Source organism: Fusarium proliferatum (assembly GCF_900067095.1).
Source record: "Fusarium proliferatum ET1 genome assembly, contig: FPRO_scaffold008, whole genome shotgun sequence".
In the NCBI taxonomy this organism is placed as follows: Eukaryota; Fungi; Ascomycota; class Sordariomycetes; order Hypocreales; family Nectriaceae; genus Fusarium; species Fusarium proliferatum.
This window is the reverse complement of record NW_022194797.1, coordinates 28,356-55,088: the sequence shown is the minus strand read 5'-3', so window position 1 is coordinate 55,088 and position 26,733 is coordinate 28,356. Positions and strand designations below refer to the sequence as shown.

The 26,733-nt window shown below is 44.7% G+C and overlaps 9 protein-coding genes across 9 annotated transcripts; 5 read left to right on the top strand and 4 right to left on the bottom strand.

Annotated features, from left to right (window-relative positions):
- Positions 1-1,768: 1,768 nt before the first annotated feature.
- On the top strand, positions 1,769-2,131 carry FPRO_13676 (uncharacterized protein; the record flags this gene model as incomplete). Its single annotated transcript, XM_031218620.1, has 1 exon — positions 1,769-2,131. One exon carries the CDS (start codon positions 1,769-1,771, stop codon positions 2,129-2,131), a length of 363 nt encoding a protein of 120 aa, XP_031084460.1.
- Positions 2,132-2,501: 370 nt separating this feature from the next.
- Positions 2,502-4,792, bottom strand: FPRO_13675 (uncharacterized protein; the record flags this gene model as incomplete). The annotated part of the gene is made up of 3 exons (XM_031218619.1): positions 2,502-3,062; positions 3,107-3,504; positions 3,550-4,792. 3 exons carry the CDS (start codon positions 4,790-4,792, stop codon positions 2,502-2,504), a joined length of 2,202 nt encoding a protein of 733 aa, XP_031084459.1.
- Positions 4,793-6,269: 1,477 nt separating this feature from the next.
- Positions 6,270-9,001, bottom strand: FPRO_13674 (uncharacterized protein; the record flags this gene model as incomplete). The annotated part of the gene is made up of 3 exons (XM_031218618.1): positions 6,270-7,828; positions 7,880-8,542; positions 8,599-9,001. 3 exons carry the CDS (start codon positions 8,999-9,001, stop codon positions 6,270-6,272), a joined length of 2,625 nt encoding a protein of 874 aa, XP_031084458.1.
- A 1,177-nt stretch (positions 9,002-10,178) lies between these two features.
- Positions 10,179-11,027, bottom strand: FPRO_13673 (uncharacterized protein; the record flags this gene model as incomplete). The annotated part of the gene is made up of 1 exon (XM_031218617.1): positions 10,179-11,027. The coding sequence occupies one exon, from the start codon at positions 11,025-11,027 to the stop codon at positions 10,179-10,181; it is 849 nt and encodes a 282-aa protein (XP_031084457.1).
- Positions 11,028-11,555: 528 nt separating this feature from the next.
- Positions 11,556-12,970, top strand: FPRO_13672 (uncharacterized protein; the record flags this gene model as incomplete). The annotated part of the gene is made up of 2 exons (XM_031218616.1): positions 11,556-12,287; positions 12,338-12,970. The coding sequence occupies 2 exons, from the start codon at positions 11,556-11,558 to the stop codon at positions 12,968-12,970; spliced, it is 1,365 nt and encodes a 454-aa protein (XP_031084456.1).
- Positions 12,971-13,727: 757 nt separating this feature from the next.
- FPRO_13671 (uncharacterized protein) lies at positions 13,728-15,014 on the top strand (the record flags this gene model as incomplete). The annotated part of the gene is made up of 1 exon (XM_031218614.1): positions 13,728-15,014. The coding sequence occupies one exon, from the start codon at positions 13,728-13,730 to the stop codon at positions 15,012-15,014; it is 1,287 nt and encodes a 428-aa protein (XP_031084455.1).
- A 4,217-nt stretch (positions 15,015-19,231) lies between these two features.
- Positions 19,232-20,390, bottom strand: FPRO_13670 (uncharacterized protein; the record flags this gene model as incomplete). The annotated part of the gene is made up of 3 exons (XM_031218613.1): positions 19,232-19,780; positions 19,836-20,318; positions 20,373-20,390. 3 exons carry the CDS (start codon positions 20,388-20,390, stop codon positions 19,232-19,234), a joined length of 1,050 nt encoding a protein of 349 aa, XP_031084454.1.
- Positions 20,391-22,052: 1,662 nt separating this feature from the next.
- Positions 22,053-22,387, top strand: FPRO_13669 (uncharacterized protein; the record flags this gene model as incomplete). Its single annotated transcript, XM_031218612.1, has 2 exons — positions 22,053-22,259; positions 22,310-22,387. The coding sequence occupies 2 exons, from the start codon at positions 22,053-22,055 to the stop codon at positions 22,385-22,387; spliced, it is 285 nt and encodes a 94-aa protein (XP_031084453.1).
- Positions 22,388-24,342: 1,955 nt separating this feature from the next.
- FPRO_13668 (uncharacterized protein) lies at positions 24,343-25,295 on the top strand (the record flags this gene model as incomplete). The annotated part of the gene is made up of 2 exons (XM_031218611.1): positions 24,343-24,474; positions 24,507-25,295. 2 exons carry the CDS (start codon positions 24,343-24,345, stop codon positions 25,293-25,295), a joined length of 921 nt encoding a protein of 306 aa, XP_031084452.1.
- Between the last annotated feature and the right edge of the window lie 1,438 nt (positions 25,296-26,733).

Sequence of the window (26,733 nt, the reverse complement as noted above, 5' to 3'; positions counted from 1 at the left end):
CAATCGCTACTGATGGGGTTGCTCTGGAGCCGCTCAAGTTAATGTGGAGGAATACGCATTAGAAAGGAACTCTAGGGCTAAACATCGGTAAAGAGAAAAGTAGCCTTTCGATGAGGTGCCAAGTCTAGGCCGAAGGCAGAAAAATGGTCTAGTCCTGTTTCATCCGCCCCGACATAATTAAGGCGCCTAGGCTGTCCAACCAATCGTCAAAGAATTTTCTATAATTAGGTACACTCGAAATGACGCGGCCACTTTGATCACCTAACCTAGAAGCATGATACAAGAAACAGGAGAGCAAAGCAAGGTTCCGGAAGTCTGACGAAGCCACCACAACAAAGGACAATGACATTGGTCCAATAACCGCCGCAAGCTTGGGGGGTATCATCTCCCATAATAAGAGCTAGCGAGTAGATGTAAGGTTTTTGACATAACACTGTGACCCCCAAGTCGCAATGCCACCTTCCTTGTACCTGGCATCGAGAGAGCCGTAAACGAGAAACAAAAAACGGCATTGGCTTGCTCCTAGGAACATAGTTCATCGAACACATAACAGCATTACTTTCTTCCTGAGAACAATAGATGCACTAATTGTGTAAGCAGTATTGATTTGTTCCCAGAACCCGACAATAATTGAGAAAACACTTATTGGCCTGTTCCCAGGAATAAGACAAGGAGCCACCAAACATGTAAACAGTATCAATTCGCTTCCAGGAAAGTCGTGGTCCTGGGAATAGCCCAAGGTCCTATGAAACATGTAACAGCATCGAATTATTTCCAGGAACATAATAAGTCACCAAAATACGTAAATAACACAATAAGCCTACCAACAAAGGATATAGTTCTTGTTTGTAGTAAATTGTGAATGGTTTACTGGCATACTGAATACTGCTTACCAAGATTTTCGTTCATGAGGTGTCGATGACGTAAACGTTCCCTTGTGATAGGCGGGGCATACTCGATCCGTGCCTGATACTCGCCATTGATTTCAACTAGAACTTTTAGATCAGTCAGAACGGCAAGAGTCAATTAATGATCTCGGTCTTTGTCTCGATTTATTGATGCACGCCCCGCCAGAGGAGTGCATTTCAAACACGAGAAAATATGATACCATAATCGGGTTCACAGCTAAGTACACACCATCTGGGTGCTATATATAGGTCAACTTTGTAAAAAGGACTGGATTTGACTCCTCACTCTGCTTTGTGCACGGCATGGAAGCCATTCTTACCTTCTTGCTGTCCTATGCTGACCTACGCCAGTCTGCTTGTACTAAAACAAGAAGTAGATAACTGCTAAGCATGATCACAGGGTAGCTAAAATCAGCTTCCCCAATACATAAAACTCAAAGGCAAAAATAGAGTACTTACACTCACTGGAAACGGATTAGAGACGGATTGATATATGTACCGAATTCCCAGCTAATTGCCTTGCCTATGTTCGTGACAGCCGCAGACGTTGCGGGCCAATAGTACAACCAAAGCCCGTGAGAAAGAAGTGGGCTGCGGTGATACGTAGTCTAGAGAGGCTAACGCTGACGTACATACTGTAGTCGGTCCATTGATCCGTATTTACTGTATACCATTGCGATTGAAATTGGCTTCCATTTTTATACTCTTGACATCTATTACCTTGGAGCTTAGGTACCTCTTATGCCCAATGACCAAAATTGGCCCATCTTAGCCTTTTAAACCCGCTTCTTCTGGCCTTACCAACGCTGACCGTCTACACCCTCAGAGTTTCTTTGTGGGTCACAATAGTTACTGCTGACATGAGTCATGACGCACAGTCCATGCCGGGCCAAACGGGGCGAGATGAGGCGGTTAGTTACCCCCAGGAGGCATTAATCCAGAAAATAGCTTCAACTGATTACAAGGTCATAGTCCATCTGATGCTACTGGCACACCTTGCACTAGTCGTCACGCAAGCAGCGGCATACTCGGACGAAAACCAGATATCACTTATGGAGTATCTACAACTCTTCGAGAATATAGATTGTGGCAGGATAGAACGATCAAGCGCCGGATTTCAAGGCGATCCAAGATATGGTATGGCTTACGGCCCTGGCCGGCCTGCCAGAACCGCAGCCCCTTTTTCACTTCCTGCCGCGGCAGATGACTTGGAAAAACCCTAAAAACATCAGCAAAACCAGTATCAACGGAATAGTGTCCCCTGTGGAACGATAACTAGCCTAGCACGGCTTCCTACTCCAATTGAAGGTTGGCGGGCGCTTAGACCGTAACACGGAAATGAACAAACAAACAAACAAATTTATCGCCGAAGTTCAGTGGTACCTTGCGACAAGCTATGTTCCTCAATGGAGTATGTTGAGAAATCATATCGGGAGGCAGCGTTTCTATGCGAGTATTCAATCATTTATACTGTGCAGGAAGACAGACAATGAGCATTGTTTATGACAAAAGAAGATAACATACCTAAGCTCCTATCTGAAAGAGACATGACTGAGTCCTTTTACGCTTCACTCTCTTTCCCAACCTATGAGTTCAGCTGCCATTCCCCCCGATGATCTTGACCAGCGATGCCTGAAGGTGACTGATCACGTTCCCGCAAGCAATCCTTAATATTTCCTCCTCGTTGTCAGGGTCACAGTCACCCTCAAAGACGTTAATGGCGTGTCTTGCGCCAGGGAGGTATAGATTCATGGTTCGAGGGACAGGCTCCCCTGGCTTTCGGTCTTTAGACCAATCCCCTGGCACCTTATTAAGCCAGATCTCCATGTCACGTACCGCAGAAGTTATTTTCCACTGACATCCGTCGCGGCCACAATAACAAACTGGCACATCTTGCGATTTTAGACCAATCGTGACTCTAAAATATGCTGGAGGAACCCCTAGGCCGTAGTTGATGGTAATCGCGTCTCCAGGATTGATACGCCTGGCGCTTTGAAGGAACAGCCTCGGGCCATTGCTGTCCAGAAACTGGATGACAATGCAATTTGGGTCGCAATTATGGTTGGCGAACCTCGCAATACTGCCTTTGTATGTTGAATCCAGCCACAGATGCTCAGGTCCTCCCAGAGACTTGACCTCAAAGTTAAAATGTCCCTTTCGAATGTTAGAAGGTGTCGTAGAACGAGGAATATCCTTACCTCCATGATACTACCTCCATCTTGCTTCTCTCTTCGAGCCATAAGCTCGTTGGTCGAGATAAGTTGTCCTCTGTATTCAGCAATCAGACGTTCCGGATCTTTCCCTACAGGGCCATTCCAGATCAGTTCCTTTCCAAACCTTGGATTCTCCCTGATTTCAAGATGTTGACTGAGTTCACCTTCCTTGTGGGCCCAGGTTTCGAGCCAGCGATTCTGGCATTCTTCTCTGCCAATACTGCATGTTTTGTCGTCACACAGGATGGAGCTTTCTTTGTTAGTACAATTCTCTGTACATCCCTCGTCGGTTCCATTCTTGGTTCCCTTCTTATTACACTGGCACTTTCCGTAGCCTTCCGTTATTCTTCTTATTTGTCTTTCGACGGACTTATGTATCTCATCTGATCTGGTCAACGAGGGACCTCTAGGAATAAGGCATAACTCACTGTGTTTTATTTCTTCCCATGATATTCTGTATTTAGGAAGCGAGCACTTGCCTTGAAGAAGCTGCCTGGTCTTGTAATTTTTCGACATCCGACTTTCACTCTCTGCTGCATCAATATTCCGGCTATGCATCCCTGGGTTCACCGTATAATTCTGGGTACCGCAGTGTAAAGTGGTGGATCCCGTTTCCGAAAGCATATCCTCGTCAACGGTGGTACTTTGGTGAGGATTCTCAAGTGATTGCTGGGTGTTATACGTGATGAATGATGTAGGTGCCGTAGATAGAGTTCTAGTCGGCTGCCGTATAGATACTGGCGGGCCAGTCGCAATTTCCCCAACTGACGAATATCTTTTGTTATCCGTTTTGGTGTGATGCCTTGTGTATTTCTTCTTCGGGGCTTTGATGAATCCTGCTCCGGCCTTGGAGCCATTTATTAAATTTGTGAAATATTGGACAACTGTTTGGTTTGCTGTAAGATTCTTTTTTTCGCGCTCGAGCTCCTCTTCGAGCCATTTCAATCTCATTTTGCTCTTTTCGACGTTTATTTTGGCTTTTTCCAGATCGCTCTTGAGAAGTCCTTCTACCAATTGCTCAGGAGTATTCGTCTCGGCTGGGCCTTGCTGTATCCCTAATATGGCTGTTGGACCGGGTTCTGGCGCGGACTTTTTGTTGCTCGCCTGTAGATGATCACAAGTGACACCTATTACGGCCGCAACGGAGGCTGAATGAATATCTGGCCCCATTGATGAAGTTTCTTGTTCGATTCCATTGTCTCCCACTGGTTCATCGTGAGAGACGGGCCTTATGTCCTTGATACTGGTAGTGGCAATAATATCGGTGTCACCTGTGTTCAGAAGTTCTGGCTTGATACTGGGAGTGATTCTGCGGTGTTGTATTGTTTCCTTGCTTCTTTTACAGTTTCCTTCGACAGCGTCATCATCGTCGTCGTTTGTAAGATCGATGATGTCTGATGGAGGTGGCCAATAGCGAGAAAAGGTCTCTCGGTTTCCTTGATGATATGTTGTTGTTCGGTTTCGACTGGCTTGTGTTGCAAGCCTGCCACTATCTTTTGGGTCGGTGGCAGGCGCATGTTGATTCTGTGGACGGCGAGTATCTGATTCTCTGGGGTCGCGTTTCCGTTTGATCCCGGCTGCCTCCAATCGATCAGCAACCGTGCCTCTTTCCGTACTATTCGCTCTCCCTGTGGAACAAGAGACTACTTTTTTTCGTGTGGCAGGAGCCATGTTGGATGAGAGGGGATGGATACAGTGAGTGTGAATGAGTCGCAAAATGAGAGCACTTCACGTGGAAGTCTGAGGGAGTCGAAATTTGACACCAGACGAACCTGTAGCAGGCAAACACATTTAGTATCAATCAATTCTATAGTTGTACGTACCTTGTTTGCAGATTGTGCATCTACCAGGTCAACTCTCGTTTCGCAATTGTGGCACCTACAGGCTACTCATAAGAAGACGAGCTGCATGAAAGGGAGTCTAGGCCCTCACCTAGGAAAATCGTTTCTAAATTGAGTAAGTCTCCATATTGTGCGCATCACTTCATAGGCGCTTAGGCAGTCACAAATTTAGGCCATGAATGTTCTATAGAAAGAACTGGAAACATGACTGATGAACCTTGTTCTATGGAGGACCATTTGAGACATCGAGAGCCTGCCGTTTTTGTGTGCTATTTTGGGCATAGGTGGTCTATTGGATGGCCCTGCCAGATCAGCAGGGGCTTTGTACACCACGAGGTAAGAAAAGAACCATCATGTTCGATTTCTTGTCAAGCTTAGCCAGGACAATTGAATACAAGACCTAAGGTCTATTGTTTGGGGCTGTTCAATGCGGCCGTGAGTCAATTTCTTACACATGCTAAGGAGGGTGGTTTCTTCTCAATGTTCCTCGTGAATAGCAAAAGCCATTAGACTGACGAGCTTTCATTAGTTCCTTGCTGTGACTGTATCAGATAACTGGCCCACTATTCTCTCTCCTGATGTCGCTTGAAACCGGGAATCGATTTGGCAGCAAGATAACTTCCCACGCCCCTGCAATGGGACGCCCCTAAGCTTCTGAGATCTTATTTCCTACGTGGAAGCAAGCTCGGCTTGATCGAGCTCTGTACCTACTAGAGTAACATGCGGGGCAGGCAGGACAGGAGGCCAGCTAGGAGCAAGAGTTCGTGCGCCCTAACTCGGCTGGCATAGCCTTCTCTGTGTTCGTTTTCAACCCCCTTCCATCCAATCTGAATGAGCCTGAAAACGCCCCATGGGGTGCTGAACGTCCCTCAAACGTTACCAATAAAGTTATTTTCCGTTGAAGCTTGGACTGAGGAGCAGAAAATCACAAGGAATATGTATGAAAAAGGTATCAACTCTCGATGGGACCCTTACCAGTGTCCTCATCGTACGTTTATTCAGCCTCTTCAGACGCTTGATATCGCTCACTCTCGTGTACGTCAGGACGTTTGTACAAGTTCTTGGTCGCTTTACGTCTTCTAGGACACTCCAGCACATGAGGTTTTATATAGTATTCAAACTCAACATAATCTCGATAACAAACTCAATCCATGTTCTTTCCAAGCTCGGGATGGCCAAACCTTTCGATACATAGGTCTTTAACCACCTTCTGTTACCAGCACAGCTTCTAAATCCACCCGGATACCTTGTACCATAACTTCCATATCGACTTATAATTATAGCTATATTCGTGGTAAAGGTCTACCTCATTGGTGGCTATGAGCCTGCAAAGCCTTTGCTAGTTCTGCTTCAAATGTAGCCTGGAACGTAGACATAGCCTTTTTGATTGTACTCTCAAGCAATTGTGGCAATCCTGCCTGAAAGTCATTGACTTTGTTCTCCAAAATAGAAATCCGTGATTCGAGATTTGTCGTATCATGGCTTATTCCTGCAACACCGGCTACTATCTGTTGCTTATTCTGGGTATTCTTAGTTGCCGTTGGTTTGACATAAGTGGTTAGCGGCTGCTGTTCCCATGGTACCGGAGTATTCTGCTCGTTGCAAACTTGTTCCATTTCTTCATCCGCCTTGTGCTTTCCCATCATTCTTCGAAATCTCGTCATTGTGAGCATGAAAATGCCTCTATCACGAAGTTCCACACAGCAATACGATCCGGGTGCTATGTCAGGTCGATCTGCGTTGCGTACTTTGGGTTGTTGTGTGGCAACGAAGTGGAGTTTCACAAGGTCTCTGGCCTTCAGGTCCACGTTGTCGAACTGAGCAGATGACTTTTGCATGTTGCAAGAACCGGGTGTCTCGCAGTAATCGTCAACGACTCCTCGTCCGATAATCGCACCAGCCTTTAATTCACGGACAAGTCTGCCGTTCACTTTATCTTGAACACAAACTTGATATCCTTTCCCTGACCTTTTGTAGCCAATCACAACTTTATCCCCAGATAACGGCATTGTTGCCCAAGGATACTGAACAGCATTAGATGCGGACTTCTGGCTTGAATCCGGTAGCGACGCAAGTAATTCTCTTGCTGCATCGCATTCTTGATCGGCTTGCCTGGCTTCCTTCAGCGCGTTTTGAGAAGCTTGGACAGCCTCCACAAATTCGTTGACGCTTCGAGAGTTCCGGACCCTGTCATTTGCATCCTCAAGCTTTTTCTTCAGTTCACCGACCATTGAATATTTTGATCTGACCAGCTTGACGACATCACTCATCTGGGATTCATTCGGTGATTGGTCGTTAAGTCTTTGTTGGAGGGTCGTGATGTCGTCAAACATGGATTTCATATCCATAACAACAGCCTCCAGGATCTCTTTCTGACCATCTAGCTCCCCCTGGACTTTTCGTATAACTTTCTCCGCACTCCCGTATGACCAATTTGATGGTAAGTGACTCCTCTTCAAGTAAGTGTCTATATTTTTAATCAAGTTTTCAATCTTCTCTCTAGCACCTCGGTCTTCGATGTCGTTTCTCAGAATAGCTTCTTGTTCTGCCATGTCACGAAAGGTTTGACACCACCATTCCACATTTATGTTCCATATTGGGCCGCTTCCAGATGCATCATTACTAAGCTTCTTTATTTGTTCGTTTATCTCCTCCACGACGCTGATTACAGCGCCATCACCTGGGTCTCCGCTAAGGCTTATCATGGACTCTTTAGCATCTGAATAGAGCTTTTTAATGGCGCTTGGTGGCTCAGGAACGACGTCTTCGTCTTGCCGTGTGTCTTCCCAACTGCCACCATCCCATTCGCGCCCGAAGCTTACCTCTATATCGCTGATTCCAACCTCCTCAGCAGCTGTGCAAAGCTCTATTTATCATTAGTCAAGTGCATTCTCAGAGGGGGAGGGGGGAATAATACGATTTAGTGCCTCATGTGCATCTTGGCGGAATGCGAAGACGGGATGCATTCTGGATACAATACTCCTGAATGCAGTAACCTTCGTTGCTACGTCCGCGTCTGTGCTTATGCTAAGACGCTCATGAGCAGTGGCGCATGACATGATTCTCTTGATCTCCTTGCTGCTGCCAACGTAGGCACTGGCTGATGGGATGCTCCAGCTTTGCTTGAAATGGTCTTTTCTAATCTTCGTGTCCACGACTTCCTTTAATTTATCAATTTCTTTTGCGACAACTTCGTCGGCTGGCTTATCATCGAGACTCTTATACCTCTTGGCGGCTTCCATGTACTGAGGGGAGAAGAACTCCAATGGGATAATCCATTGGTACAGATCCCTTCGTATTTTGCCCATCTTCTTATTATGTTCCATGATGGCAAGGTTATGGGTGTTTAGCCTTTTCCGTACTTCTACATCTTGAGGATTCAACTTCAGAGCAACCATATCGGCGGTTGCTTTCTCATAGACGTTGTTGATTTCCTGTGGTGGTTCTTTTACCGACGCTTCTGTAGGTGGCGTACCGTCATCATCAGGAAGGGCGTTAAGATCTACCAACCCTTCCCACTCAACCACTTCGTAGATGTTTCTCTCGCTGATGCTTTTCTTGCGGGCCGCACACATAAGTGCTTCAGAGTCTATAGTAAGCTTATGGGTTCTGTCAACAAGGAGCAGAATGACATACCAATGAACGCCTTCCTCGCACTTTGCTGCAACGGGGCTTCGCCATGCGACAGATATGGCCGGATGGTGCAGCCCCGTAGCCGCCAACTTCTCAAAACTTCCTCTGGTGATGAATCATTCTTCACGCCAAGTACATCATCATACGAGGTTTCCCCGAAAGTCAAAATTTCGTCTACCAATTGTTGCGCTGCGGCTTTGAGCGCTGCGTCATCTGCTCGGCCCAGGGCCGTTGCCGCTTTGGTTGTGTTGAGGTCATTGAATAATTCAGGATCTTGGCTTGCGATGAAGTCATCGCAGATCTTTTTTAGCTTGTCATTTAATGAAGCCTGACAAAAAGAGATGCTATCCAGGTTCGGAAGATCCGCTTCCGGAATAGTAACTGGTTGAGTTGCTATGGCGGCCATTGAGATGAAAGTCAAGGATGTTGCAAATTCAGTGTGATATTTGGTTTGTTCTAAATTGGTTTGGTAGAGTATGAATTCGGGATGGACTGTCGATGTAGAGAAGCCCTTTTTATGTTCAAAATGTGAATACATCAGGCTGACGGCTAATCTATAAATAGTGGCAAAGAACTTATTTTTAGCCCACAGATATGAGGGACTGTCCTAATTAACCAACTGTGTCTAAATATAGAGCAGATCCCGAATTTAACTGGAGTTAACTAGAAGGGCTGAGCAGCTATACCTCGGATTACAATTCATACACTGTCAAGTACAGTACATACTGTACCGAACTTCATGCAACCAGGGCCAGAGGCTAATGAGTGAAGGCTATTTTCTCCTTCTCTTCCTCCCCTTTGGCTTGTTGAGAGCTTTGAGATCTTTTTTTTTTCTCGCAGAATAAATTTCATGACTCCAGGGGAGACTTGACCCTTGAGAGGTACAAGTAATATTGTAGCAGTCGAGGAGGGCCAGGTGGATAAGGAAGTGGCTACAAAACTAGTTATAGTGAGTTTTTTTGTTGGGTTCGTTTTGCAGTCCGTAGACATACCTGTGGTCACATTTTGGCTCCGCAAAGCTTCTGATTGAGATAGCTGGTGAACGGTTGTTAAGTTAGACCATCCATCGAAGATACAGTATCATGAAAATCCGATGGCTGATCTTGACGTTTTGATACCAAAAGCTAGTACTCGTGTATGGTTCTGAGCTTCTAAATAAAAGTCGTCGCATAGCGTCTGATTACTATGTCAACAACCCTCAATTACCAGGTGACCCGAATGCGTCCCACCTGTGTCGGATTCATCCAGTACAGTATAGGAATGAAAGCTTTTACAATTCTAACTTTGTTACTCTCTGCATCTGGCAAGAGTCGCTTACGGAAAAGCACGCTACGTCAATGATGGGATTCACAGAAAAAGGCTGATTGGTATTAACTAGGTCATCACAAGACAAGTAATTGAACAAAAATCTATCTGATTGCACCGTACTGTACGTACATGACACAGCTTACGGCGGGATTGGGACCAAAACACGGAATTAGAATAGCGGGGCGGTTTTCTTACCCTAATCATTGGCCTCTCTCCACTTTCCCGTTCGCCTGCTCATCTTTTTGCAGGCCATAAAACCCGACGTGATTCACTTCTTAATGGCAACAGCTATGGCGGTTCCCCACGAGACATGCAGCGGCAGCGGCGGATAAGGTATCATGGCATCCCATAACGCTATAACTTGTTGTGCCCTCTTTATCGGGTACATCTTCGCACACGCGGATGCAGCGCAAGACAGGGTTCTCGGCTTTCAAGATGTCACCTACACTGGGATATCTTGGCAGCGATGAATCGACCGTAACCCGTACATTTCCCCAGTATCTCGGGTACGGAACACTGTGATCATATAAGCTGTCTGCCCATTCACAGGCGGGGCAGGGTAACCCGGACTGCCTCTGTTGGCCCGATGGATGATAGACTTTTGGAAACACCTCACAATGATGCAAAGGGCAGTGCCTTCGGAACTTCGAGACTGGGCTAGGACAGAAGTGATCCGGTACCTGCCCGAGAAAGATCCAGAGTTCTTGCCACTGGAAGAATCTCCACAACAGGGAACTCATGTGAGATGCGGACCCCAGGTCTACGGCAATCTTTCTTAACTGATATATGAAGTGTCTTCTGGGGAACAATTGCATTGGCCAATCATCGTTGCCTCTGATCAGGAACAGGTCGCGTTCGAAGTTGGTGGCCAGGTTCGGTTTATGAGCTCCTTTCTGGGGTTCGCCTTGACCGGAAGGAACCACGTCTCTATTCTTTTCTAGGAAGGCGCGGCGGCTATCATAACATGTTTGGAGTAGGGGATGTGGGGGCATTGTTGTGAAGATGTTGCCGAACTCGCCGTCTGATACATCAAGGTGGATGACCCGAGGGGTGCTTGCTGCCAATTTCCAGACCTCTAGACGAAGTTCAGGAGGCAGTCTTGAGAATAGTGGGAATGAGCTCATAGTGTACGGAAGTAGAGATAGGCGCAGCTAGTCAACTACCCTAAAGATGTGACAGCGCGATCACGCGGGTTTTGATGCATCGGCCGGGTGAATGGACCTTTCATTCTTGAAGAAATTGTAGGACATATCAGTAGCCGCAAGAGAGAGTATGTGCGAGAGGTACAATGCAACATCTTCTAAATTTAGGGTGCGTACTATTTTGGTATTTCTTTTTGTTTCTATGTTTAGATGTTTTTAGACGGGGCACCTTGTTCGATTGGACTCTATCTTATGGCAAAGAAAAATAAAGTTATTTTGATCCAAACTAGACGATTAATAGTTCTAATTTTATCTTGCACTCTTGCAGAGGTTCAGTAAAGCCATTCTACGTTCTAAAACAGTGCCTATACTAAAGTCAGTGTTTTTATTCCATGCCTTGTAGCTTTTTGGACGTCGCACACAAAATGCATAAATAGCCTCATTCCTGATAGCGTCTCAGGAATCCCATTAGCTTAGGCACACACATCAGGAACAAGTCTGGAATTTACTATGCCGTCGATACTTAACCAAACTAAGAGAAAAGCAACGAATCCGAATGATGCCGACCAACGACGTGTCCGACAGAGACAGGAGCAAATGCGGGTCCATGGCGATCTTCAGGAGGCAGGAAGACGCAATCTACCGCCCTTGCCAAACGGGGATTCTAATGTCGTGCCACCACCACTAAATGTATTACGACAAAACAGAGAATTTCACTCTGATCTTTGGTTCCAAAGCAAAGCCCGTTCTTCTCACCTTGATCAAAGCAATAGCCCCATTAGTCCGGTCAGCGACACAACAATGAATGATCATGACGGCAGCGTTGCAACACTGACGCAAAATTCCAAATTCCCATTGGTTGTTGATCATAATCCCACAGGCTCTTCAACTGTAGGATCCCGTAGCTCAGCTACTCCTGTCAACCATAAATACTACTTTGGAGATAAATTGGCCAAAGTCACCTATGATGGACATCATTTCAAATTGGAGATAGGCAGTCACCAAAGTCTTAAGAGATCTGGTGCCGATCATTCATCCACACCAACTCAGCATGTATACCAAATTGAAGATATGAAAATCGGGGTGGAATCTGATGGCCAAAAACTCACCATGACCACAAGTGCTAATCAACAAACCGTGTTGAATGCAGATACAGTGTTGTCCGGCAGTGCAGGTCAATCACCTCAGTCCACGATCAACCAGAATGGCCAACAAGAAAGGAACCTGTTTTGCCACGGGACTGTGAGTATCCTTGAGCCCCTTTATCCTTTCTGCTCTGACTCAGATATTAGATTTTCGAGATCAAAGGCCAGCTTGAATTTGAAAGTGTGTATTGCCACTTGGCGATCGTAAATCAGCAAGAATTTTGTGATCACATAGAAAAAGAAGTCGAAATCAGAGGCGAGCCATATATACACCTAGATCTCGACAAAACACCAGGTGTGCGCTACGCCCAACAGATTGGTAACATTTTCTATCTCATTCGACAATACGAGGGAGTGGAGCTTGATGCTGTCCTTGACAAAAGGATTATGGATAAAAATCAGCACACTATACCGATCATGCTAAACGTCTACGGCCGAGAAACAGATGGCCATGAGATAAGAGGCTTCTTTGAGCGTTATAATACCACTCTATTCAAGCCTATACACGTACCAATCAAGTTCGGCCATGGGGTTCCATGCAGTGAGGACAAAGGCAAGGAGTTCTTTTACTGCATGCAGTTGTGTCTCTTGGCTGTTTGGAACTATGAGTCCATAACTAAACAGAACGAGTGGAAGTACAAGTGGAATCAGACGGCGTGGCAGAAGAATGAGTGGGATGACTTGGAAGCAAAAGTCAAGGAGCTCACGAAAGGCGCGGTCCAGTTTCCTCGAGGCATTGACGTGTCAAAGGACTGGGGTTCAAGCTTACTAAAAATTTAAACAGCGGCATATATGCATGTACTATACACGGACCAAGTGGCGCGCGATGTGAACCGATCAACCAACGCGATTGTTTACGGACTTGCGTCTGAAAACCGTAATCACCTCTATTGTGCATAATCAATTCGATTCTCCTGGGCTTTAAATTGCTGAAATCTTCTTGCGTAATGTTATAGTATGTGCTGTACCGCGTGCCATATGTAAGAATATGGTAAATATCTTATTGGAAGCTTCCAGCTTACAGATAGCGCTATGCCAGAGGGAATGATTCAACAGCCAAAATAGTATGTATAAGCATATAAGATTGTTGACTCAATTATTCAATATCGATGAGCTCGGTGGGCGTATGAAGTAAGCTCACAGAAGAATATAGTTTTTGTTTGGCTGATGATTGAAAAGTCAAATCTAGACCTTAGAAGCAATGCGCTGTGCTCATGTTCACGTTTTGGATACTCAATCGTTCACGTCTTTCGCTTGGCAACACTACTGCAAATGAAATTTAGTATCGTATAGTGTTGATCTATTTGAAGAGAAGTATGTCGTGGCGCGCAAGCCGTGAGATCAGAACTTCTCCTCTTGAGAGACTCCCTAGCGAAATCATGGGTAGTTATATCATTAGGGACTTGAAAGCCTATCTCAGTCATACGAGCTACTGAGCTTCAGTCCCGACTATAGGATACACATAGTATGCACTAACAAGAAAATCACAGGTGCAATTATCGACCTTCTTGTTGTTGAGGGACCGCCGTTTTGCGTCATGCAGCGAAACGCCAACCTCGTGGCCCTACTTCTGACTTCGCGATATATCCATGCTGCAACACTGAAAACCTTGTACCGTCACATCACGATTCCTCATTCTCGAATCTTTGGAAAGTTCCTCGCGACCATATCTGTGTATCCGACCCTCGCCTCAATCGTCCGGCGGCTCGACTTTAGTCATTTCAACCCCTCTACCATCTTCTCCACTGCGAACGAGAGAGCCCAGACTCGAAATTTGACTTCTCAGACGCTTCTAAACTGTCTCGAGCTGACTGTAGACTTACAAGAGTTCCTGGCTCAAGAGTATATCGATGAGGATCTTGGACCCGATGTGATTAAGAAGCTTTTTTTCGATATGCCCAGACTCCAGGCTATCGACTTTTGCGGCTGCTCCTCTGCGTTATTCAAAAGCTCGTTTTCTAATGTACTTGAGGCACCGTGGCCCAAATCCTTGACACTTGCTCGCATTTCGTTCCATAAGTGTCTGAATTTGCCAGGTTCCGTATTCGAAGCTATCCTGCCTCGACTCGAAAGGGTCACCCACCTCGATCTCGCTGAAACCAGAGTGACTGATAAAGCGCTCCAGAGCTTACCTAAGACGGCAAGGCTCACTCATCTGAACTTGGCCAAGTGCCGAAAGTTGACCTCTCAGGTGGTGGTGAGATTTATCACCACTCATTCAGCGATTACCAAGACCATCACTGTCTTGAGCCTGGCTACCAATGCCGGCAATCGCTTCATGTTGGCGGACATAGACACGATTATTGCTCAACTAACACTCACCCTCCGATCGCTGAGCCTCAACGGAAGCAGAATGGACTCTTCCCAGCTTCCTCTACTTACTCCTTTGGTCCAGCATTTGGAAGAGCTCGCTATTGGTAAAGGCTTCAATCTGCGCGATATTAGCAATCTCTTACATCAATCTCGAGACTTTCAACCTCACAGTATTCGATACCTTGACCTCTCTGACTTAGATATCCTTATTGGCAGTGCCAATATACTTCTCAGGCCTACCTCTGCTCCACTGCAGGTCATCGAGCTCAACGAACGCGCATATAAGCAAGTAATCAAGGGCAAGAAGAACTTTGAGCATATAGGATGGACCCCTAAAGAGTTTGGTAATCGTTACTGGTTAGCTCGAATGAGTGCGGAAGGATCTGCGGTTGAAAGTGGTGCCCGCTGGTGGAAGCTGGGTGCTGAAGACTGGGGCTCAAGGAAGGTCCCGGTTACAAAGGCTGATATTGGAGCAATGTATGGGACTTTCATGTTTGGCCGAAAACTGTAGAAGAACAATGGCCGATGTCTGTCGCATTATTTAATAGATCTCAATTATGGTGATGCATCTCACTTTGACTCTGTCATTAATAGGCCATAATGCTCAGTGAGTCAGTGCCGCGTCAGGGCGCAAGCCCATAGCCAGCGGCCATGGTCTAGGTAAGCCTTATTACTTGTAAAGTGCAAAGTGTGATTTTAAGAAAGAAAAGGTAAAAAGACAGCCAAAGTTTTAGTCCTTAATTCTACCTATTTGTATGACAATCATTCTGATGAACTTCCAGCTGGAGCTTGACCATGCTATGCTGTGTGGGGTTGAAGAGAATGTCCGACACGAACCCCCCCTGGAAATCCAGGCGCCGAAAAATACTGAGGGACAACATGTCCTTTCTCCAACTCTAGATCAAGTATGAATGCTTGTTTGATATCATCTAATGCTCGATTGGGACCGTCACAGCGGCTTATGATCTTCTTGCTCTTGAATTTAACAACTTTCCTCTCCCCAAAATAACGAACACAGGTTTGAAGTTCTTTAGATCTTCGGAGGCTTTTAGGCGTATCGAATAATTTAGTCAAGTCGTCTAATTCAATTGCTTCAGGCTGGTAAAGGGCTGAGATATTCAAGACAATTGAAGACCTCTTAAACACTACCTCTTCTTTTTCCTCGTCATGTACGAAATCCTGTAACGATTCGAAGAAAAGCTTTTGAGTCTCTGGATCTATCGGGCCTTCCGCAACAATAATAAGAGCGTAATACCAGCCTTTCTTTACCCCGAGAAGACCAGGTCTCATTTGAGCTTCCTTCATTTTCTCAACCCAAGCTTTATTCTTGAACAACATTTTGTCAGAGACCTTTGTAGAAGACGGACGATGCATGTTTTATAGTCTGCGCGTATAGTTGGCGATTTTTTTTCGTTGTTCTTCTAAGTTATGTACTGTACAATACTGTACATAATAAAGTCACGAAATGAATATTTTATATGTATCGTAAGTGGCTATGCAACATAACTGTAAGCAGGCTGACTTCAACAGACGAAATTACAGCATAATACAGAACAGTGGTACATACGGTACAGTATCTGTCCATTGCTACATAATATGTAATACAATACAGTACTGTACTGTTTATCACGACAACGGCTAGGTCTAGCGGAAGGGGCACTGGTCGCTGACGCTTACATGTAATACCTGCTTTTCGTCATCTCTCCCCACCCCACGAGCCTGAAGTGGGGCCGGCGGAGGGCAAACAGTCTCGCATATCAATAATTTGTCAGAAATGCCCAAGAATGGACATTTCCAGGGGTTGATTACGCAAGACAACTGTCATCTTCCCGCCAACCCAATCCTGTCCAGGATAAGCCTCACCTTGCTGACGCAAAATAAATCCCCCACTATCTGAACATCAGCAGACAAAGGCTAGTGTATGACCCAAGGTGAGCTACTGTGTGTTTCACAACATACCCAACCATCTGCATTTTCGACAAGTCGCACAGTACCGTACATATAATGTATTGAAGCAAGCCCGGCATTAATGTTCTCTACTTCTCCTGGTCACTGGTTATCAAGACGGATACACAGTGGTGCCTTCTGGTCGCTTTCCGCAAAGCAGTGTATTGATTCAAGACAAATCATTATTGGGGGTTTTAAGAACTTATGGGATCTTTTATATCGCGGCATAAAAGGTAGATACCTGATCATGCTTTCTGGCAGTTATCGATCACTTATGTATATCCAGGTTGCCGCAACGCCCCCAAATCTCAAAAAGGTCAAATCTCGAGCGCAAACATCGCGTCCTCGAAGCTGAGAACGTGTGTGTGGTTTGCAAAGCGCCCCGTTCTCGGCGGCGACAGCCAACCTACAACATAACCTTCACCGACTCCATCTGTTCTAGGCCCAATTGCGCAAACGTCAAAAGGCTACTCGCAGATCCAAATCGTCCATTTATAGTAGAACACCATCACTATCATCACAACTCCCCGGAAGCTTTCAATCAACTGCCTAACACACTGGATCAACTGAAGGAAATAGGCTCTAGGGGTCTGGCTGAATTATCTGGACAACATGACTATCGCGACATCAATAAAGAGTTGGATAGAGCTGGTGATGCTCCTTTCGTACACGTGACCACTATGCCATACCTGAGCTAGTATAATCAATTGCCGATACTAATACTGGTGGAATGATAGGTATTGCATACTCAGGACCTATCAGTCTGTCTATTACGGTCTGTAAAAAGCTTTTTTTCTAACGAGTCAGTATCCTAATCATAAGCTGTTTCATATTTCGTCTATCTAAGAATATGAGGAGCCCTAATTCGAAACGTCTACTATACCACTCGCCCCGCCGTTTCAAGACATGCTTCACACGTCTATGTCTGACTATGCTCAAGGCACTCAATATGTTATGAGTTCCGTCGCAACGCGGACCGGTTTAGTTGCACTTGCTTACAGACTTACGGGCAACTCTGCTGCTGTCTCTATCTTCCAATTCAGTCGGTGAGTAGAACTTGAAAATTGAGAAGGAGGTTTCGCTAGCTAAACCTGCGGTTATTGAGGTCGTAGGCTTTTTCATTCTCGTAATGTTGCATGCGTTGTAAACATAGTTGAACTTGTTCTCCCTTTAGATCGGCATTTTTATTTTCAACTTCGAGTTTTCCCTGAAGAAGCTCAAATCCACATTTTTCAAGGTGATTGATAGCGAGTTGAGCCTGGTTGGGATGCACCTGTGTAAAGCGCAACTGCACGTTTTGTTTCTCTAAAGCTGAGATAATTTCATAATTACGGGACAATTCTTCCCATAAGTTTACCGAACCAGTGCCAGTCAAAGGAAATTGAAGCCATTTAATCCGATCCGGGGTATTATGCAGAACATGGAGCACGGTGTCTATTGATGTCTCCAATAAAGAGGTCGCAATGGAGCTATCGAGCTGGTCGAGAGCGAAATGTAGTCCAACTTCTATGCTAGGATCGATCTTGCAAACCATTTCAACTATTGTTTCCATCATATCTTGTTTCTTAAATACTTGGGAATACTGGCTAAGCGACGATGCCAACGGTAATTCCCTACCAATATCAATTTGTATGGCAATATGCTCAAGTCCTGTCTGTTCTATCATGTATGCAGATAGTTTTTCCAAGTCTTGAAGTAATCCATTTCTGTAGATTGTTGCTATATCGGAAAGATACTGAGATTTGTGGAAAGCTGATGCTATGCTGAGGGGACTCGGAATACAAACCAACATCTTAATCCCTGAAGGGATGATATTGCCATTCCGAAATCTCTGGAATTTTTCGTAATTCCGACTCGTAGACACGGAATAGCCTGGCCCGATGTTATATTTTTTGAGTTTCGCAATGACCTTGCTCGCTTTCTCTCTATTATGAGAGGCAGATGGACCAGAATCTTCCCTGATGCAGCGAGGAAATAATGACTGGGTTTGATAGTCGAGTAAGAAGTGTCCACACCCTGTTTCGCCGTCATGAATATACCCTGTTTCTTGTAGTAATTGTTTCGCGAGATCCAATGGTACAGCGCCGGGGTTGTTGAGTGGGACACTGGGAACAGTGTTGTAAGTAGTGGGCTTGACCATAACGAATTAGGCTACAACGACCAAGACTCAGATTAGATGTAGCTTATGAGAAATTCGAAAGTTTCGTGACCTCTACTACGTCGTCCTTTTGTATTGGACGAGTCTTACAGTCACTCTTTTCATAACTTGTTATGTACTATTGAGGCATATTGCTAAAAATAGGTTGATTTAAGACGATATTAATAGCCACTCAGTCTTGGACCCAAAATAGGAAATATGGATAAACCAGCGTTGTTGGTATTATCATATGACAGCACCCGGAATAGACAACTATGCATTCTATTTCTGGCTCCAATGTGTAAACTCAAGCGCCATCATGGAAACATACTATGGCTACAGAACAGATAGAAGTAGCGATAGAGAACGGCAGAATAGAAGTGCATGCTCCTATTTAACGCTTGTCGTTCAGGCTGGTTCATTCTTTTGTGAAGTGCTTTTCGGAAAGTTCAAGGAAACGAAATCTACGAGCCAAAAAGTACAGAATAAGGCATCTCCCTCGTAGTCGAAGTGTATAGCATATGCCATATGTATCTAGTATGTCCTTATAGGAACTAATTCAGTTTCGGGTCCAATTAGCGAGGTTCAATGAAGCGCTATACTGAAGTATCATGATTCTATGCAGCATGAACGATCTACCGATACTAAATGAAACGTCCAAGTAGCCCTGAGCAGTACCGTTCAAAGCGCGCAAATGCGACTCTAGTCCTCCTCTCTGCTGCCAGGACGGCAAAAATATCCGGCAAATCCATATCCAGACTTGACTTTTCCTTCATTTCATATGACTTGACTCCTGACCTTTTGCGCTTGTATATCATTCCGTCAGATCGATCAGGAATTCCGACAAATTTGATCCTGCATTTAATCAGATCAGGTCGGAGATGAATGATGATCATGGTCAGATCTGGCATTCCTAGCTTATGCTGGAATGACTCCGAATCCAGTGTTGCTTCTCCTTTTGCAATTTCCAAAGGAGTCTTACCCATATTATACCCCATTATCCTCTTCCCAAGGAGGGAAAAATTAGGATCGAGGCTCAGGAGCCGATACTTGACACTCTGGGCTGTTCGAGATGCTACAACAGTAAACTCTTCAAAGTCTTCATAATGTCCAAACACATATTCAGCCGCATCAGGATTGAGAGCGATGTTGAATTGATATGGGAATAGATTTGAGGAGAGGTTGTACGTTCCCTGCCTTGAAAATTAGGTATAATGCACTCCAGGAATGACGTTCAGTTCGACTTACCACCTGAAGATGGCACCTAATTTTATGAGCCACACCTTTGAGAATGAGGCGGCGAAGAAAGTCAAGTGAGGCGCCGCCGAAAAGACGTACTTCTTTAGCCTTTTTGATCCTGTCACAGAGACAGTCTATGTCAAGAGCATAAACAGCGTTATCTTGATTTTCTGGCCTCCTTTTTGCGCGACTGGCACATGCGCGATACCATTCTTGGATGTGCTGGGTTCTATGGGCTGGATTGGGTATGGACATGGCGTCCTCGAATTCTTTGATCTCCTTTTCGTTGCGCGAAAATAATTCATCTTGCCTGTGAAGGCGAAGATTTACTGGTGATTTCAAAGTCTTCAGACTCTCCAGATCCAAATATATTTGGATTGGGTCGCCAGCAGACGCCTGCGCCATACAGGTCGCCAGATCCCAACCTGCAAGCAACGCATGTAGCTTCGAACTTTCTGGTACTTCAAACTCTGGCTGTAGTGTCCTCTCAAGCTAAAACGTTTGCTAATTAGCTAAAATTAGTTTGTATTGACCATGAAGGTCAACTTGCCGTTGTTCGCTCATCGCTGGAGATATTTTTGTTATCGTCGATGTGACTGCGTTTGAGAAGACCACCAAGAAGGACGTTGAATGGCTTCCCTAGTTCAGGGAAGTGGGTTTCTATCAATTGGTGGCACCGCTGTTCTTCCCGTTCCGTAAGTCTTGTTCCAAAGAACACTTGACGAGGTTCTTGGATATATATCACTTTCGTATCTGTACGGTTACCGTAAAACTTCCTGATAGCAATAGCTGAAGCCACGTTGTCCGAATCCGGGGCATCATTGTACCATAAGACAAGATTCTTCAACCGATCATGCTGATCCGCCAACTGGCGCTCTGATGCTACTGTCATTTCAGACGACGTGATGTCGTCTATGCGAAGGAAAAGATGGAATAGATGTAGACTTGGTCTCTTAGGTGAATATATAGAGCCACAAGTGAGAGTGAGGTACTACGTAACGCTGTATTTATGTTGTTCTATGAATCCTAAGTTGCTGACCGTGTAATTGTAAGCGTCTGAGTGGTGCAGTAATCCTTAATTGGACGTGGTGCTCGCTTATGGTGGCCGAAGGAACGTCAGACACTCCGAGAACGATCCACTTTTACGGCACAAAGCAAAATTGATAAGCCAAAAGGATAAAGTTCATCATATGCAAATTGGGCTAAATTAGAAGTACTTTTCTGTGCTTTGGTGTGGATACAGTACCATGCATATTGAAGGCCAGGGTCCATTGTTGTTTTGTGCTATGTACAGCAAATCATAGATACAGTACTACTAAAGAGATCCAACCATGTTTCCTAGCGCAAAAAGCCGTACAGTCACTATTGCTTCTACGGGCACAAAACATCATACTCATTGGTGAACGCATGCAGAAGTATGTTATGTATGTATGGCATTAAATGATACTATATCCTAGTTCGTCTCCTCAGCTGTTCACAAATCTTACTATTTTAGTGGCGACTAAATATTGGCGGACTAAAAATAGCTTACAGTTGCTAAATAAATAATACCATAGTGCGTTGAAGGCTCTATTATTAGCTTGATAGTAGACGTATTACGCTACCTTCTGATAAACACGCCTACATCTTTGGTTGTTTTGAAGTCACGTCTAATTATGATATATAAAAATTATATTGTAGTGCAAACGTCTTGTGTTCTTGTATCAGTCATCAGTGACGATCGTTACCCATGTTTTCCTTCCTTGGAAATGCAGTAACGAACATCAGCCTCTTTCGGCGTCTTTACCGTTACTACGAAGACAGCCGCTGCGAAGAAAGTCCCAGAAAGAAAAGCGCGATAATGAAAGTTCCATCACACTGTCTGGCAGCCATCAATTTGAGGCGCAAGCGCAACTACAGGAAACACAAACTCCAAAAGCTTTACATTTATCAACTTGAAAAAAAGATAAGACAGCAAGAAAGGAAGCTGAGACACCAGAAGGCGGAAATTGACTTGCATAGATTGAAATCCAAAGGTAGACATTGGTGATGACATAGATGGCCTAGCTTATTCATGTTACATGTTAGCCCCAAAATATTACAATACCATCATTCACTACAGAAATAACGGTATAATACATATCATAAAACTCAAATGATGAGCATCAAAGGTTTTCCCCACCCGATGATACTGTAACTGCACTTTACTAGCGACTACATCCTAAGACCAAAGACTCCTAATGCACCATGGCATCAAAGCCAGAAACTATCGTCACAAAACGAGATAGAACCAAGGAAAACTTCTCAAGAGCGGTTTGGCGACTGATGAAGCGTTGCGATCAGATGCATTCGCGGTATGGTACAGACGTCTATGTTCTCTTTAAGAGGAAGTACCAGCACTACGAGTATAATTCGTCACAGAGCACTTCGTTCCCTACGCCGCTCGCGGAACTTGTGAGACCAAATTTATTCCGACGATTCCAAATACTGATAACAGTTAACAGGAAATTACCTACCCAGTGCCTACGAGAAGAACTCCGGCGAATTTTGATAATTCCAGGCTGTCAGAAAGCCGTGAATAAGAGCTCACTGTGGGTCTAGCTACACGTGTAACAATTCTCCGAGTTGGAATGGGTAGATTCCAGAATTATATAGAACACTACATCTTACATAAATACTCGCTGAGTTACCAAAATATTACATAAGATGTTGTACATGTGTTTTCCATACAGTAGGCTGCCAGTCAGGAAGAGTGTTATTATTAGAGATTTCTATGGCAGAGGTGGATCAGTGGACGGATACATGAATAATAAGAAGATAAGGATGTGTGATATTGCAAGCGACCTTGGAATTGGTTTTATTATTGGCATGGCCATTTTGCTATTGACTCCGCCGTCTGTTGCTGTTATAGAATGGAGAAACCTATGCTTTTCGTCGTCCGTTGTCAGCATAGCAAATTGAAGTTGTATTGGCAGAAAGGCTTATTCTGGACGCTCGGCATAAAGTACTAAAATACAAGAGGGAATATGCTGTCTTTCTTGGGGCCATAAACGCTCTTTTTTATGACAGTAAGCTGATAATAGCTACCACTAGGAGGTGATCCGTGCTCAGAAACTGTTTGTAGAAAGCTGGGGCGACCTCTGATTTCGGCCATCACTGTACAGTACCTATTGCTGATCGTAGATGGTTTGAGAGTAGCTGCTGGCCTATCAGTCATTTTGATCGAGGGGCCTTACTAATACTGTCAGCGTGTTTCATCACAAGCGAAGGACTCAAAGCTGCTTACTGTATTGATTACCTTACCTTATCTCCATAAGCAAATTGGCTTAGGCCTACTACTAGTAGAGGGTAGCTGATAAGGGCTGTGTGGGGATAATCAGGAGTAAAACTTTCTTCTACTAGTCGCAGAAGGGATTACTTTGCTCTACTAGCAGAGAATGTATAATGGTAAGCAGTCACCTGCAAGCTTCTTCTACAAGTAGCGTAGTCATAAGCTCCCATTACACCTGGGAAGGGAGGGGAGGGGTAATCAATAATCTTATACAGCTCAAGAGCTACTAGTAGTGAATAAGAGACCGGCATAGACTACTTCTGTAAGCCATCACCTGTAAGCTAACAGAGGAAGCAGGTGATCTATCAAAGGTGACTCCTTCCGGATGTAATCCATATCGCTACTAGTAGCGGAAATGTGAAGTAATCATGCATGACAGCTTACGGGGTCGTAATGCAGAGCCCGGCTACTAATAGGGAAAGAAGAGTAGTCACGAAATTTCCAATCAAACGGGAGCTTTCTTCTATTAGTAGAGGGATGCTTATGCAGATAATCAATAATCTCGTATGACACCAGAGCTACTACAGTGTAGTTCCTTGGCCCCATGACACCTCCGCTACGAGTAGCAACCATTACTTCCATAGCTGTCGTACCTTTTGCTGCTATGTAATACAGTGAGGTGCGGGTGCAGCGTCAGTAATCCATCATTGTAATTTTGTGCCAAATGGCCTGAAATACAATAGACTAGCCTCATCCCATGCACAGTATGCATCTAGCGCGAACTTACCCCTGTCATCAATCAGCAATAACAGCATATTGATGCCTTACCATCCCGGCATCAACGAACCCATGTCTTTGTGGTTATCCCATACTCTACTTTCTAGCCGAAACCTACGGTGAGCCAAGAATGATACTCAAACGATGAATCTTATACTGTACAGTATTGTAACACCTGTTTCTGTACGCTGTAGAAGATGGTTAGTACTGTATATGGGGGTGCTTTTTGACTATGGATGTAAGCTATCAGCAAGAGCACGTTGATACTGTATTAAAAGTGAGAAGTCACTGTGTAAGCAATATGCCCCTGGCTAAAATGTCTGTGCGGTATATATAAGTCAAAGAGAGTAGAAAACAGACAGCTGATTTCGATTTCTATTGTACAATACTGTATCAGTCAACTTTCTTTATCAAGATACTCATAAATCCAGTACAGGATTACGCCATCACGAACAGATTTCTAACCACTCCTCTCATTTGTAGTAAGCCATGTCGACGAAGCCGGCCACATACCTGCCACCCTTGATGGGTTTGATGGGTTTGATGGCATTCATTTGCTCAAACTTAAGCCTCTTTGCTGGAAAATCTCATGGTGTTTTGGAGGAAGCTTACATAGTTCGAGTAAGTTGCCGTCGCATGTCTTGAATAAACAGAAACGAAGTTTTATCGGTCTGACATCCGCTGGCTCACAGATCAATTTTCCCAAGCTCGGCCAGCTAGCTTTCAACGGCGCGACTTCGCAGGATGACGATCTCTCAAGCCAAATTGGAGATTCTGTTCTCAACCTAACTAGCAACACCCTTGAGCGTTTCAACATGCCTGACTGGTACTCGATTCATGTTCTGAACCATTGCAAGGGAGACTTTACCTCTGCTTCAGGATCATCCGACATTAAGTTCAAAGTCATTGAGTGTACTGGCTTGGGAAATAAGTTAATATCGATCGACCTTGAGCCACTTGAAAACATTATCAGCGATACACTTTGGCTAAAGGAAGTGGAAAGTGCGGTCAGCATCATTGGAAAAATACATTTGGCACTAGCATTGATATATGGGGTTGCCATCAGTCTTTCAGGTATAGGCTTGGTGGCTTGTCTCTTTATAGCAATCATGCCAACTCATTTGGGGGTCAATTATACTGCTGCGTCCGTATTTGTCACTTCAGGGCTGGTTATCATAACAGCGAGTATAGTTGTGACTGTTGCAGCTCGTACGAGCGTCTCCAAAATAAACAGTATCAAGAAGTCTATTGAAATTTCTGCAACTGTCGGGGTTACATTCTTAGTCCTCACATGGATGACCGTGGCTGCTACCATGTTCGCAGCTATGTTGTCCATTTATCTCTCTAGAAAAACTCGAAATGAATCGAAAATTTCTAAGCAAAAAGTAATCGACCGCCTTAGAGATGACCATGGGATAGAGTTGGGCACCAATATGCTGTAGCATGTTTGCAATCCACTATGCGCCGTGGAGTGCCCGGGCAAGTGCGTTGCTTAATGATAGTACAAAGTCTACTGTTCCCGCCACGGCAATCTTGCAGTACTCCACCACAAGTGGCAGTTTTCAAAATTACATTTAATTTAAAATCAACTACAGATAGTATAGCTTCAAACTTGAGTGTGACTTCTGATATGCTAATTACTAAACATATATATTCGCTTAATCCTCATAAAGGAGAAGGTACTGTACAATGAAAGACATCAAAAGTTTAGAACGAAGGTTATTGATGAGCTTAAGCTACTTCTATCATAATGGATGTGACACATGCAAGTCCAGGTATGTAGTTCAGACCAGTGACTCCCCCTCAGTGATGTTTCGTCGTACCCTCTGCTACCATTCATCCACCACCTTGCTTGGTAGAAGCCATTTGGGCCGAATTCAATCCTGCACAACTTGGGCATGAGTCCCTGAAGCATCCTGGTTCTTGTTTTCCCAATTCTTCCCCAGTTGCCATACGAATATCGAACCTGAAACATTTGATACGATCATGCTACCTTTCTTCTTTGAATTAATATCGAAGTCCCGCTCTCAGCTTGGGTAGGGCCGAATTTCCGTAGACTAGACAACACAACATTGTCTCTCTCCAGAGCTTTCAATCGGTGCCATCATAAGTTCATTTGCTTTGCTAAGGTATTGCGGGTTATGGTATTTGGATAGTAGGAGCCATATAGAAGAGGATCTCAAACCACAAAACCCTAGATCTTCAAGATGGCGCCTCCCGCACCAACAAGAGGAGTCTTTAATCATCATCACCTCGATCAAGCGCAGGTCCGCAACTACACAAATGGAGCTTTAGTCGCCGCCTTTTGATTGTCCTCCGAAGCTCTTATCAGTGCCAATGGTACCGACATATGTGCCCCCACGAAACTTTCCTCAGATCAAGCTTTTCTCTAATTTAGTATTTCTCGACCAATTTGAATGCTGTGCAGCGTACCTGAAGGTGATTTTCTTAGTAAATTTCCATTCACAAGTCGGAAATGGACAGGGTCCAAGCCTGAATTCGATGGATCGACTGTGAAGCCGTTCCCTTGATCTCCCTTCCGATTACATCAGCTTTTACAGTGCCTTCTTTTCTTGTCAAACGACTGATTTGATCCCTGCATTCAACCCACCATGGAATGCCTTGTGAGTGATAGTCTCATAGTCAAAAATAGCAAGGTGGATAAGCCATTCGTGTGATGTGAGCCATCAGATGTGGTTGCTATCAAGTCAAAATAACACTCTTATTAAATTCAATACGGGCCAGCTACCCGACGCAATTACCCAAGATAAACTTCACAAGCCTATCTGAAGATGATCACATCTGACGCATAAAGAGAACTCTAAATACATTGCCTAAGGGATAGAATGGCTGCCCCAGTCCCCCATCGTAGCTCTCCAA